General features: G+C 47.2%; 2 protein-coding genes across 2 annotated transcripts; both read left to right on the top strand.

Moving 5' to 3' along the window:
* Window positions 1-58: 58 nt before the first annotated feature.
* LOC135817392 (uncharacterized) lies at window positions 59-9,810 on the top strand. The gene is made up of 12 exons (XM_065330569.1): window positions 59-273; window positions 377-524; window positions 2,529-2,668; window positions 3,264-3,299; window positions 3,716-3,851; window positions 4,417-4,704; window positions 4,987-5,895; window positions 6,206-6,529; window positions 7,001-7,168; window positions 7,524-7,655; window positions 7,893-7,939; window positions 9,224-9,810. Exons 1-12 carry the CDS (start codon window positions 185-187, stop codon window positions 9,357-9,359), a joined length of 2,553 nt encoding a protein of 850 aa, XP_065186641.1. The 5' UTR covers window positions 59-184; the 3' UTR covers window positions 9,360-9,810.
* A 481-nt stretch (window positions 9,811-10,291) lies between these two features.
* On the top strand, window positions 10,292-12,274 carry LOC135817396 (cancer-related nucleoside-triphosphatase homolog). Its single transcript, XM_065330573.1, has one exon. The coding sequence runs from the start codon at window positions 10,429-10,431 to the stop codon at window positions 11,098-11,100; it is 672 nt and encodes a 223-aa protein (XP_065186645.1). The 5' UTR covers window positions 10,292-10,428; the 3' UTR covers window positions 11,101-12,274.
* Window positions 12,275-14,030: the final 1,756 nt, after the last annotated feature.

Below are 14,030 nucleotides of genomic sequence, written 5' to 3'. Positions count from 1 at the left end.
CGAACGCGAAGGGGAAGCCCCGAACTGAGACGGATGTTGAAGCTGAAGAGATTCAAAAAAGTGGCGCGTGTGCAGAACGTGCATCAGGTTTTATTTGCAAGACGAAGCTGCTCCAAGCAAGAAAAGAGTTTGTTGATCGAGAGTTTGTTTGTGGCGTCCATGGCTTATATTGCTGAGGCCGACAATGGCAACTGGTGATTTGCAGAACAGTATCAGAAGACTCCAAACTGAGCTAAAAGCCTGTAAATATACAGGTGATACTGACGTACGAGGGTAAGGCATGAGCTGGCACTTCAAAAAAATCCATTTCAAATTTCCCCTGCTTCTTCACGAACAAAGTCCACTGCTTTTGCATTGATTTCGTTTTGGTACACAGGCTTATCTCCGGAAGCCCCTCGGCGTTGCTCCCTCTGCTACACTATAGCCTGCTATCTTTTTCCTATCCGCTCGCTGTCCATCTCTCTGATCGCGGCTATGATCTGTATGGCAAAAGTGATTCACGTTTTGTTGACACGCTGTACAAGGTACGGGAGACTACAGTATTTAGGGTCATGGCATGGGGCCATTCTGTCACTTTCCTCTGCTTGTATAAAGATACGTGACTCATCTAGCATAGTCTCTTTGTGATCTGTGTTCGTCCAGAGGGGCTGGTATTTTTTGCAAGACTTGAGATGCTGTACATATCGTCATTATTAGTCAATGATTATGTGTGGGTGTTTTTTTGTCATGATGGAGATACAGAAATAAGGCAGCAATGAAGGAATGAGAGAGGGGGAAGGGGAGGGGATAAGCAGGAGAAAATGACAGCCATCCACCATCCATCCAGACTCGTAAAAAAGTACTACAGTGATATCGGTTATAAAGTCATCGGACATAGTGATAAACCGGCTATATTGATACAAAATGAAAATATCAAAAGCAAAACCAGAAAAAGCCAGTCAAACTATCATTATAACCAATATATCGTATATAGCGATAAATCGGCTATAAGGATACAAAATCACCATTCAAAACACCTCTTTGTGCAGAAAAATTATCGTCTATAGTGATAGCAACACACGGAGTGTGAGGCACTGATATCTCGACTTGGAGCCACATGTGTGTTGTGATAGGGTATTCTGGTCTGGTGCTTCCTGGATGATGCCTTTGGGCCAAGAAGTTCTTCACTCTAGACTGGAGAAGGTGCAGTAGCATCCATCACGTATCAGTACGCTACATTAGCGCGATCGAGTACCCACACGTGTATAATGTGTATGTATGAAGCGCGCAGTTGAAAATCGCCTGTAGTGATATACCGGTTATAGTGATAAAATGTGAAAAATCAGAAGGGCACGTTATAACCAATATCTACTGTAATTGGGCTTGTAGCCCGTGTGTACTTGCGAATTCAAATATAAATACATGTATACAATTTTACATACAATCATACAATTATACATACAATCATACATACAATTACAACCATACATACATACATAATGCATTGCACGTATGAGCAAATTGCGCTGCCTACATGTATACAGTACTCAATCTGCAGACAGAACTGTTCCGTCCTTTGTGGGCTCATCAGCGCAGCACAGAGAGAGCGAGGCCAGGCCGCAGCTGGTAGCAATCCGTATTTGATCACAGACACATGGGACTTGTCACACTTTCTGTTTATAGTCATCATTCATGTACAGTGTTGTGTTCTCACTAGTATCTGGCACATGCTCAAGTGTGTTTGCGATGTTGTATGTGTAGTGGTTCTACAAACGCACCAAAGACATCTTGTAACTAGCTTCGTTACTACAAATCACAAGTGTGTGGGAATACAGAGAACGACAGAGAGATCAAAGGAAAAGCCAGGCAGGCAGGTACAGCTAAAGTGCGTACGGTACAACTGGCATGTCGCACAGCACGGCCGGATGAATGCATACATGTTACATAAAAGGATACAATGACAAACAGTGGGATGTGCATCCACTACATCTCCCCTCTGAGATTAAACAGGCTATAATAGAGAAGATGAGGAGTCCAAAGACTATTCGATAATGTAGGTATTGTTTGTAGAGCAAGTGGCAGTGAAAGAGTGATGTGCAGAGACGACGGCAGATGCGTCTCGGCACTTTGCTGAATTAGCATGATTCAATGAGGCGGTTGACAGGCTGAGGAGCTCTAGCTCCAGCTAAAGTGCGTACGGTACAACTGGCATGTCGCACAGCACGGCCGGATGAATGCATACATGTTACATAAAAGGATACAATGACAAACAGTGGGATGTGCATCCACTACAGTATGGACTGCACTTCAAGGTGCATGTGGTCCTTATTATACCCTAATAGTTACGCCCAGCACTCGCCTGGTGATACGCCGTCAACTGCAGAATATGGTGTTCCAACACACCTTTGTGCAGAATCTAACCTAGAAACAACCTCTTATATTGTATTATTATGGTGCCGTTGCACCACCTTCCATCTGCAAGTCTTCCATCTTCCGCATGCTGGCTTCACACTCCATTTTCTTGGTGTATATCTTGTTGGGTTGTTTAGCTTCTACGTGATGAGTTTGATCACACGCCACGCCTCACCAAGGCGCAGTTGCTCACTGCCGCTGGCTTTGCCGAGCACAAGTCTCTGTTGGTGTGCCGGGTACTAAAGCTATGCAGGGAACGGCATGCTCTGCTCACAAAGTAAGGCGATTAAATTCGTAGTTGTGGTAACATTTTTCCAGTGCAAACGAGATTTTAGACCGTTTTTTTGTTGTTGTTGGTGTTTTGCAATAGGCTGGGGTTACATTAAGCCAAATAGTAGAACATGTCATACTTGCGCTTCTCCAGGAGTGCAGTGTTGTTAGTCGTGACTTGGTACGTGCACTTCATTGCTTGTGATCAAACAAATTATGGTGTGTTACCTGTTTTCTTTTGAGCTTCTGATGCAGTTAGATGGCAGTGATTTGGTGTCTTGCTCTTGCTTCTCCTTGCTGCCTTCCTATTCTATATCTGCTTTCTTGCTCCTGTTGTCAGATTGAGACAGTTGCAAGTCTTTACTCTTTAGTACTCTATACTGATTACTATTGTTCGCTTTTTCCTCATTCATGGCTGTGGGTGGTGTGTGTGTACATGTTTGTGTGTGTGTGTGTGTGTGTGTGTGTGTGTGTGTGTGTGTGTGTGTGTATGTATGTGTGTGTGTGTGTGTGTGTGTGTGTGTGTGTGCGCGTGTGTGTGGGTGTGTGTGGTGTGTGTGTGACTGTGTGGTGTTCACTTTGTTCTTACCGCGGTGTGACAGGAAAGGAGGCAGTGTTCTGGTGGCAAGAAAGCCAAAGTAAGGTTGTGTCACAACTGTGTTGTACATTTTTCACAGAGTCAGTGCTATCAAGATGTCATACTTTTCTATTTGCATCAGATGTATAATGTATGGTGATTTTTCAGGACCTGCATATTCCCTTCCAGTCAATTGACTTCAGATATACATGTAGAGCTCCTCGGCTGTACAAATTTGTACGTCCCTTGGTGTTTCGGTTATTTTGAAGTTTTTTGTACGTTGTATAGCCTACAAGAGCCAAAGCAGTATCAGCACTGAAAGAATTCTGTGAGAAATACATTCATTTCTGTGTGTAAGGTGGCTTCAATGCACCTCCCTATACTGAAGGGTAAAGTGCTGCATGTGCATTCCTGGCCGGTCCATCTGTACAAGTACAATGCCATGACCTGATATTGGTTTGCTGTTGTGGTTTGCAGGACTGTCGCAGCACTGGGACGCTCTAGACAGCTGGCTTCAGAGAATGGCGCTAGAAAGACCGCCAAGTCCTCAGCAACCAGTAAAGGTGCTGAGAAGAACCGTTTACCACTGCAGTCTGTCATCAATAGCCAATCGGTAAGTTCACTGTGTTCACTGGCATGCTGATGTACATGATCCCATTCTAGTCTGCAGTCCTGTCAGGTTCTGAAGAACTGGGGTGGGGGTCAGCCTCGTAGCCTAAGCCATTCTTATTTTCATGTACTGTGGTCTATGCACGGTTGAGTCACCGTGTATACATTGGTATGCTGTGCTTGGTGAAATAATTCTAGCCTGATCGTTCTTCGCCGCCCAACACTACTGTACTAGCAAAGAAAAAGAAGATCACTGACCAGGGCAATATTCTAGAATTTAACTTCACACTTGCTTCGTCAAATCGTCTTGTATTTCTTTTGATCTTCTACTCCCCCCCCCCCCCCCCCCTCCCTCCTCTCCCCCGGTCAGCTATGAATCAAGTGGATTGAAATGCAGTGAATGCCTGCTTGATTGGCGTTTTTGCTTGTAGTTGTATGGTGCATGCTCAATGGTGTACTTATTCTATGACTGTTGCAGCCATTGTGTACTTGTAGTTTGAGAATGTCTTTACTGCTGCTGCTGATTTGTTAGCTCGGATGCAATTTCTTTATCCTGGTCTACATTTCAGAACCCCATTCCACATGACAAGCAACTAACTGGTGAAACATGCGAGGAAGATCTAGTGGAGGGTGCTACCCCAGAACTAGCATTTGCCAGGCAATCGATTCTGCCGCAGGTTGCCGCTCCGTTCCAAGACAGTGCTGCACACAGCTCGCACAATTCCGGTGTTCTGGCCTCCGCTCACGCCATTCTCTCTTCTTATCCTGGTAACTGCTTGTCGACTGATGAAGCCGACTATGGTGACCGGGAGGTAGAAGAAGCGCTGCCCACGTTCAAACCTGTCATGTCAGAAGCTGTAAGTACGTGGGATAGCTGCCTCGGGACATTTGCCTTGGCTTTATTTGTCTCCAATTATGTTGTGGGCTAACAGCCACATCTCAAATTGCGCTGCTTTCTACTCTTTACTCAAAAGGTGAAGCTGCAAGAAGTGTCCAAACTCATCTTTATTTTGTCTATTGGGAATATTGTCCTGATTGAAGTGGGTTCGGAAAGCAAAGCATACTGCTGTCATAATATCGTTGCTCAATTTGGTTTCTTTGACATGCCCTTGTGGATATGTGTGCCTGTGTGCTGTTAGGAACCAAGTTCAATGTCTGGATTGCCTGCTGAACACTTGCGAACCAGCCACCGCTTCTCCCATGAAGACCCTCAGCACCGTCACCCACCACCGGCCATGCCATCAAGCTATGCTCCGCTCAGCCATCCACTGCCTAATTCTAGTCGCTACCTTCACAATGATGATGCCTCTGCCTTCCCAACGAGAACTCCAGCCACCTTCCCGGTGACTTCTCATCTCCGACAGAGCAAGGCTAAGTCAACACCGTTGAGTGACTGTGACGATGCCCCAGTACCTGAAACATCCGCCCCGTTACCATCGGTCAGTGTGGTGCGATCGCGATTTTCCCCGCCGCGGCAGCACCAATCATCGCGCATCTCTTCACTGCATCGTGCCTCGGAACCTGCCAGATCAGATGATCGACCGACCATCTCTCATGCCGCTCCACTTCCACCACTGCACCACACACAGCTTGGCGCTGTCAGCAAATCAGGAGTCACTGCTCACCCCAACAGAGAAGATCCTGGAGAGTTGTACAGCAAACCTGCATCCGGGATGAGTAGCAATCGGGCGTTGCTACAGGAACATCATGCCCACGCACCCCAGGCTCATGCATATCCCAGCAGCTCATCGGCAGCAGGAACTCACTATCCTCCAAATACTATGCATGAGCCACAACAGCAAGCTGCCCAGTCAATGCCAATGCAGGCAGAGTATCGCCATACCCAACAGAGTGTTCTCAGCAATGCAGTACAGCATCCTGCATCTGCTGCATACCAACCAACAGCCACAGCAGTCCGGTCACGGGAGGGCATTCTGGCAAGTGCGTCGTCCATCCAGACATCTTCCGCCTCCACTCTGCAGTCAGCTGGATCTGCACTCTCACTTGCTGACTCTGGTTCAGCAAGCCACCCTGCTAGCAATCAGCAAGTAAGTTGAAAGACGGTATAGATTTGCAGCTTAGTTAGAGAGTGTTGTGTGGCCAGGCGTGTATTTACTGCTACATCGCCAATTGTGTATGTGTTTATCACAACTTCTCTACTAAAGTTGTATAGATTCACTTTGGTGAATTGTTGTACTTGCTGTGTACGTGTACTTCGAGAAAGACTCACTAGGATACAAGAAGTGGAACGTGTCCCTCAGTAGGTAGTAGGTAGTAGGTACGCATGAGCAATGCAGCTACTGAAGTATATGTAAGTGCAAACCTGGCTGGTCTCTACTGATGCTGTTTGCATTGCAGGCACCGCCAGAGCTGAATCAGGTGATGTTACAGATGAATGCAATGAGCGCTCAGATCGGCTTTGTCAGCACGCAGCTCAGTCAGCTGCTCCTGGCAGATCACAGTCGACCACCGGCAGTGGCTGCACGTCCTATGCAGATTGCCGCGTCGGAGAGCGTCCTCCCCGGTACTGCACTCGCCCAAAGCAGCACCAGCAGCAGCACGGCGGTGGTAGTGCCAGCGGCAGGAGCGGGAAACGTCGGCCATGCACTCGAGACCATTGAGGCTCGCCTGGTGCTGATGGAAACGCGAATGCACCGCCTGGAGCAGACGCCAACAACAACGGTATGTGTTTTGCTTGACATTGACGATTCATTTCAAGAATTCTCCAACGGCAAATTGATGCCTATTAAAGGGGGTCTCCTAGTTCGTGCTCGGCTCTTAATCAGAGCTGATTCAATGGTGGGAGTTGCTGCTCACGTGTTTGTGTAGAGAGTGTTGTGTTTTGTCTTCTAACCTTCTATTCTGCGATGTTAAGTTGCTGAACTGTGTAACTCAGGCGTCTAGTACAGCTACGTAGTTCTTTGGCAGATAAATTATTCTGATGGCTGCTTCTCTCTCTCTCTCTCTCTCTCTCTCTCTCTCTCTCTCTCTCTCTCTCTCTCTCTCTCCCTCTATCTCTATTTATCTTTCTTTCTCTCGTGCTACCCTGCTCGCAGGTGTCTAGGGCTTGTTAACGCATTCACGTATTGCCTCTCCTATGTAAATTGTGACCGTATTTGTCTCCTTTTTGTTGCGTTTCTCGACTTACTGCAGCCTAACGTAGCTGCTGCCATTGCACCTGTAACGACAGCAGCAGCAACAGCAGGCATGGCAGATAGGTCAATAGAGTGGCACACATCGGCGACGGCAACCGAAGCTGCTAGGTTGCCTGGTCGCCAACCGCTGAGCTCGGCTAGTTCGGTCATGCCGCAAAGACCGCAGGTATGCCAGCACACTGTACTCACCGGTAGGGTATTGTCTGTGACTTGGGAAGGTGACCAGTTACACATGCTCTTCATAAGCAGCAACTTGCTTCTAAATTTTAGTCTGTGTATTCGATTACTTATAGACCGGATGCGCAATGATGAAGTGCTTATAATCCTGCAGTACGAAATAGGTGTTGCACTGTTGTTAGATCTGAAAAGTACCAAAGTCTGACAGTATCCTTTTCATTCAGGAAATGTGTACGGATGACATCACAATGACCTTATGCACATGGTCTGTATGACTAGATTTGTGATTGGATTCAGGAAAATTCCATGATACAAAATTTTCTGTTGTTTGTGCTTGATGGCAGGACATCTCAATTAGCCAGTCGACAATTGCCAGGTCCATTACGGTTCAGCAGTCACCATTCCCGCAGCATCGCTCACAGCAAGCACAGCTGAACCAATCGACAACAGTGTCCACCGTCGACATATCCTACGTGGTACGGCTGTTTGTGTGCATGTGTGTGTCCGCGCGCACGCCTGCGTGCGTGCATGCGTTGTATTGCTACTGCGTACTGGAAACTTAATTTTCTGGTACTGTCCAAATGTTGATTTCTCACTTAGTCCATAGCAGCTGTCATCATCTCTTTGCATATTTAATTGTGGTGTGTATTTGTCTTAGGCATGTACTCATTCCCTTTGCAACTGCATGCTGTTTTGACTTGCTCTTTCTGCAGTTCAGTGATCCGTCCACGCAGGCCTTTGTTTCCGGCCTCAAAAATCGGTAAGTAGACTCTCTACCCCACCGGGCAGTCTTACGTTGTCTGTCCTTCTTCGGCTATGGTTGCATGAGATGTTCAACCCGCCATGTACTGTGCATAGATTAACTGGAGCGTTGGCATTTCGAGTTGCGTTCAACCTGGCAGCTAGATGGAGAGTTGAAATCCCAGGTTGACATTGCCGTACCATACACAATGCATACGGAACCTCTATGCACGCGCACAACACTGCCTAATCGATGTTCCCACCAAATAGGATGCATGACCGCTCAACCGTCCATAAGTGGAAGGTAGTACTCTATTTGAGCTCAACCCTCATCCATAAACACACCCCTTATTTTCAACCCGTGTTGAACTCAGACAGGGTACAAGACCCAACAACAGCCTCGGTACCTGGATCATTATCCTATGTTGACCGTGCACTGGTTTGCGGATCTCCTCGAAGAGTGATATAGGTTAGGAATTGGTACCGCTTGAGAATGCCCTAAGTTTATAATGAGGAATATATAGTAGGATGTGGTGTCCACATGTTGTACTGTTCATGCTTTGGAGTTCTCACAACTTACATGTAACTTATGCTTGCTATTGGAGATAACTAGCACTCGGCGATGGAACGAGTGGACTCGGCACGCGAAGCGAATCCCACCTATAAGGGCAGTCGAAAACACATGCACCAGTATATTAAAAACGAGCCTTTCTGTGGAGCCCTTCAGATTTCCCGTGTCCATATTATAAGGAGCACACACTTCATTCATGGTGTAGTTGTAGTAAATTTTGTATGCAACAATGTGGAAGGGCTCTAGTCTGCTCAACACAGGTCAAACATAGAATGCATTGTAAATGGCCGGGCAGTGCCTGCATGCGATGGCTTTAACCCTTTGTGCGCTCAACGAGCGATTTCGCTTGTTGAGTATACAGTGGCACTAAAAAAAGGATATCTCTGGTGTTCCTTCGCCGATTTTCATAAACAAAGCATCTACGTTTCGTGGGGAACCTTGGCTATCACATCGAAGTTATCCGAAGTCTCTACGAGGTGCAATGCCGCCGTGGTGAGACTCGAGGTCTCACCACGGCACTTCAGATGTCGCTTAGAAGTCGAAAAAAAAAATGAAGCCTCTTTTATGGGCAAAAGAAACACAGTGGGTGAAAATGCAATACAAATGCAAACCCAGAAAACCAGAAAAGGAACAAAATGTAACCCGAAAGAAAAGCAATGTGTGATTAACACTAATGTATGTGATGTACTTGCTTAGAAGTCTGTTATATATTGTCTGGTTGTTTCTTCTCAGGGTGAAGGAGACACGCCGTGTCCTCACCAACATGTCACCAGACGATGACGCAGAATCTGTCAGCAGCAGCCTCCAGCAACAGTTCTTGCTTGCTGCTACTTCAACGGGCGCACCGAGCGTCACCTCCATGCAGTAAAGATTAGAGAAGCCCACAACATGCCCTCTGCACCCTCCACATTGTTCACTCTTCTCTCTGGACTTATTTTCTTTCTTATCTCTCATCCATATTACTCTGTGCTGTGCACTACTAGTATCTATAGACTACGATGAGTTAAAATTATTACAACCATCATCCTACGCAGGTAGCACCCCGTTTAAAGCATTTATTTTAATTGTTGTATTGTTTATTTTCTCTCTCCGTGTCCCTCTAGTTTTTAGATCGCCCTCCTAGATCCTGTTGTATAAGAACGGAGTAGTTCAGTGTCAATGTACTATGCTATCTCTCTTATATACCAAGAGCAGTCAATTTTGGCTCTAGGATCAACTTCGCTCAGCATATCCCTGGGTGATTTCATCCCGTGCGCCGTCACGTGACTTGCTATTGGCGTATGCCTCTGATTGCAATAACAAGGTACGACAAGCTGCAACCGGTTTGAGTTTGATTGTGAATCGATAGCCGAGTTCTCATCGACTGCAGTAGTCCCCTTCTTTGTTAGTTTTATAATTTAAAAAAAGTGTTATACCAAGGTTCCGGAGTTGGGGACGTAACACCAGTACAGTGCAAACTCTAAACAATACTTATACAATGTACATGTAGTACCAAGACTAAAAAAGCAAGAGCAAAATGTCTTTGCCAATACAGGCATTGGGGTGTTGGCAAATGGCAGTCCTTATTAAAAACTCTCGGCCCGGGCTGTTTCCAGTTCCACCTCTGACCTGGCCTTCTTTGATCACACAGTCACCATGTTCGCAGATCAGGCATTATCTTGAGGATTTCGCCATTCAATCATGATGATGCATTCATTCAATCTTTGTTGGAATAACAGTTACTGTACATGCATTGTACTACAGTCATGTAATTTCAGATGATTTGTACACATCACTGTATTAATTTTTGTTGATTTCAAAGTCAGTTTTGAAAAAATACTTCTTCAAATAATTCTTCAAACAAGCAATCTTCTTCTTGATTGTATGTACCCATCATTTATTTCATTGCTAGAGTAAGTGTGCAGCGACTACAGCAGCTTTGCAGGTGTTGGCCCCAAATGGCCAGCCACTCTGCACTTGGTCCGTCACTGACGAGGAAAAGCCATGTTTTCCTGACTGGACGGCCTGGTGTTGGCAAAACTACAGCGATTCGGCGAATAGTCGAGCTATTGCAGAACGAAAAGAAGCCTCAGGGCGATGGAGGCGGTGGAATTGATGGCTTCTACACACAAGAACGCCGGGAGCGTAGCAGACGTGTGGGATTCGATGTAGTAACTCTCAATGGAGAGCGTCAGTCATTGGCGGACGTGATGCCTGATGCTCCCGACCCAAGTCGACGACGACCTCGCTACGTTGTCGGTCGCTATGGTGTCAATCTGGAGAAGTTTGAGCGCTCAGTGCTCCCAATTCTGCGACAGTACGTGGACAAGTCATCTAGTCATGCTCATGGGCAAGTGCTGATTGTGGACGAGATTGGAAAGATGGAGGCGTTCAGTAAAGAATTTCTAACGAACACGCGACAGATTCTGGAGAGCAATTTTGTCGAGCCGAACGTGAATGTTGTCGGCACAGTGCCATCGGCAGGTGGACACTTCTCACGAGAACTCCAAGCGTTGCTGAAGCTGATTGAATCTCACCCAGCCTGTGCTGTACTGGAGGTGACTGAGGAGAACCGGCAGAGAATTCCGGCCCGAGTTGTGGCCATGCTGCAAGGTGACGGTAGTGTTTGATCTTGTGCTGCCATGCGGCCATGACAGGCCATAGCAGCTTGGTATGGTGACCTCACGAAACCCACTGGCTGGATAGACATTGGCGCTACATCAATATCATGCCGACGGCGGATGTGCCAGACACCGGGTCCTGTGCAAGTGGCTTGTAGTCATCAAAGGGATCCAAATGAGTCCTTCACAAGATAGATGTACAAGTGCGATCGTTCCGATCCCAGTATGCCGGTACTATGATGTCCATCTTGAAGTTAGTGACTTCCTAATCCTGGCAGTATCAACGTGTCAACATTTTTGGCCATCATTGAGGGATAGCGTCGTGCTTTCTTTCATCGAACGATGCCTAGTGGATGATTCGAACGATGACTCTCGCTCAGGCTATGGTGGAATTACTTGGAGTAGCCGCAACTATGTAGACTCAGCTTCCTGAAGTATGCCATCCTTGCTGTTCAATTTACTCATATGAGTCCATCAGTGGCATGGCAGACTTTCTAGTTTTGATCAGATGCCTATCCACGGATGCAATAATATGTCAGCTGATGGGAATCCGACTAGTCAGCTGCGAGTGAATGCCTGGTGATTGTATGCTGTCAAGTCACAATGACGGGTGTAGTGATCATGTCTGCACAGTATAGCCCGGGCGGAATGATTCTATGACCGCAGACACCTAACAGTTCCAACCAAGGGAACGGCGGGGGAGCAGCTACTGTGTTAGCCTCGGTGGTGTGAGTATGTGTGCATCACTGAAAACTCCCCTTGCCATAGCTGACTCTTAGTCTTACAATGACAAAGGCATGTACAGTTTGAGGTGCAAGAGTATCTCATTCTGTGGGGCAACGGTTTACTTTGCTGTAGCTGGACTCTGTGCAGTAATGACTTTTGCAGTGCATGCATTGTCATAGTAATTAGAATGGTGTTGCTATTGACGTTATGCGACGTGCAGATTTTGCATGGCTGTTTGCTTTCAATCCACTTCTTTGTGCCAAATCTAGTTTATTTGTCTTCACCGTCATGATGCCCTGTGAATTAAATGCGATGATTTCTATCTGGTGTCACAATGGTGTTATGATTTTGAAAACCTTCAACTGGGCGAGGCAGAATGTACTTGTATGAGGGAAATGGCCTGGAGATCAGTTTATTTGTTCGGTAGAGGTGAAGGGTACACACATCTTGTGATGGATATGCCTGTTCCTTTGGTGTCAGAAGGATTCGTATTCCCCGTGACCTTCAGCTCCTATTTGTCACCCCCCCCCCCCCTCTAGTTATTTTGGTATTCTACTCCCGTGTGTTCCCTCTTTGTATCCGTTCTAATATCAATAATAATATGGCTCAACAGCAACAACAACAAGCCCAGCAGCAACAGGCGCAGGCTGCACCAGCACAATGTTCTCCTGTTACCCGTCAGTGGGCAAACCCGAGAAGTTCAGCGGTGGAGTTCAAGACCGATGGGAGTCCTGGTGGCTCCAGTTCGAGCAGCTCGCGCTCGTCAACGCATGGACACCGCAGGAAACGGTGCAGTTCCTGCCGCTGGCCCTGAAAGGAGAAGCTTTACTTCATTACTATTCGCTGCCTCAGGCGAACCGACAAGGCCAGCTTGCGCCACTGGCCCAATCGCTGCAAGCCCGATTCGCGCCACCGCAGCGAGGTTAACCTTCACCGGGCAGAGTTGCAAGCCCGTCGCTAACGGCAGAAGAAAAGTCTAGTCGAGTACTGCGAGGCGGTGAGGGAAGCAGCACGGCTCACCTACCCCAATATGCAGGCCGTCGATCAGGATAATGGCGAAGGACCAGTTTCTGGCGGGCCTCGATTCGAGAACCATTCGGGTCTGCATAAAGGAGCTTTAAAATGCAGCCACACTTAATGATGCTCTGCAGGCCACGCTGCATCATGATGCAATTCACCAATCGGAGGCTTCCTCGCCTGCTACACCGGCCCTTGTCTCTGCCTTCGCCACAGCGAGTACACGTAAACCAAATGACCCAACACCACAGCTGCTGGCCAAACTTCTGGACCGCATGGATCGCTTGGAGGCCCGAGTGGACGGACCAGCACCTGCTCCACCGGCTTCTACGACATCCTCCACTCGTGAGACCACTTGTTAGCACTGCGGCAAGCTGGGCCATACGGCGAATGCCGCATACGCATGCGCCAGCATCAGGGAAGTCGCCACCCGCTGCCCCAGTGAGTCCAGACTTAGCATCGGCTCCTGACGCCTCGACTCGTGTTAGTGAGTATGTTCGTAGTAACAATATGCGGCCTGTCCGGCCTGTACTAATCCTCTGCCTTGCAATTGCATGTGCTTATCTTTGTAAAATAGTCCTATCATAGCTATTGCTAGTCATCATGGATAGTCATAGAGGATAGTCATAGAGGATAGTCCTAGAGGATAGTGACTTGTGAACCAAGAGTAGTAATGTATTTCTGTGTCCTAAGGAAAGTTAATAGTCGAGTTTATTGCACTTTGAAAAGAAGCCACGGTAACTTGTCCCCACGCTAGTATTCTGTTCATGAGCCGGATACTTGCTGGTATAAAGTCCTGGTAACCAGGCTACAGCCACATCCCCCGTCACAGATGCTACACCATCACCTGGTCACGTGACAGGCATCGCAATGACTGAATACACTGGCTGCAATGGCAATTCGTGAAACCCAGCGGCCCTACACAATCATATTATGTATGATAATGTTATAGACAACCCGTGGTAAACTTGACTCATGAGTAGTATGAGCAAGGCTTGCATCATACACTGCGTCCGGGGAGTCTTAGCATCTAGAGACGATACGGGTGACTGGAATGCAGAACAATGTGCTTTTTTTTGCTTCCGGACTGTCTGTTCCAGTCGCGCTTGGGGCTCGGCCGCGTCTCTGGTTTTTCATTACTTACATGTACGTACTCTTGATCAGATCAACCCAATTCACCATGATTTTCACCCTTG

This window comes from Sycon ciliatum, chromosome 5, assembly GCF_964019385.1.
Source record: "Sycon ciliatum chromosome 5, ocSycCili1.1, whole genome shotgun sequence".
NCBI lineage: Eukaryota > Metazoa > Porifera > Calcarea > Leucosolenida > Sycettidae > Sycon > Sycon ciliatum.
This window is presented reverse-complemented; position numbering and strand designations above follow the sequence as displayed.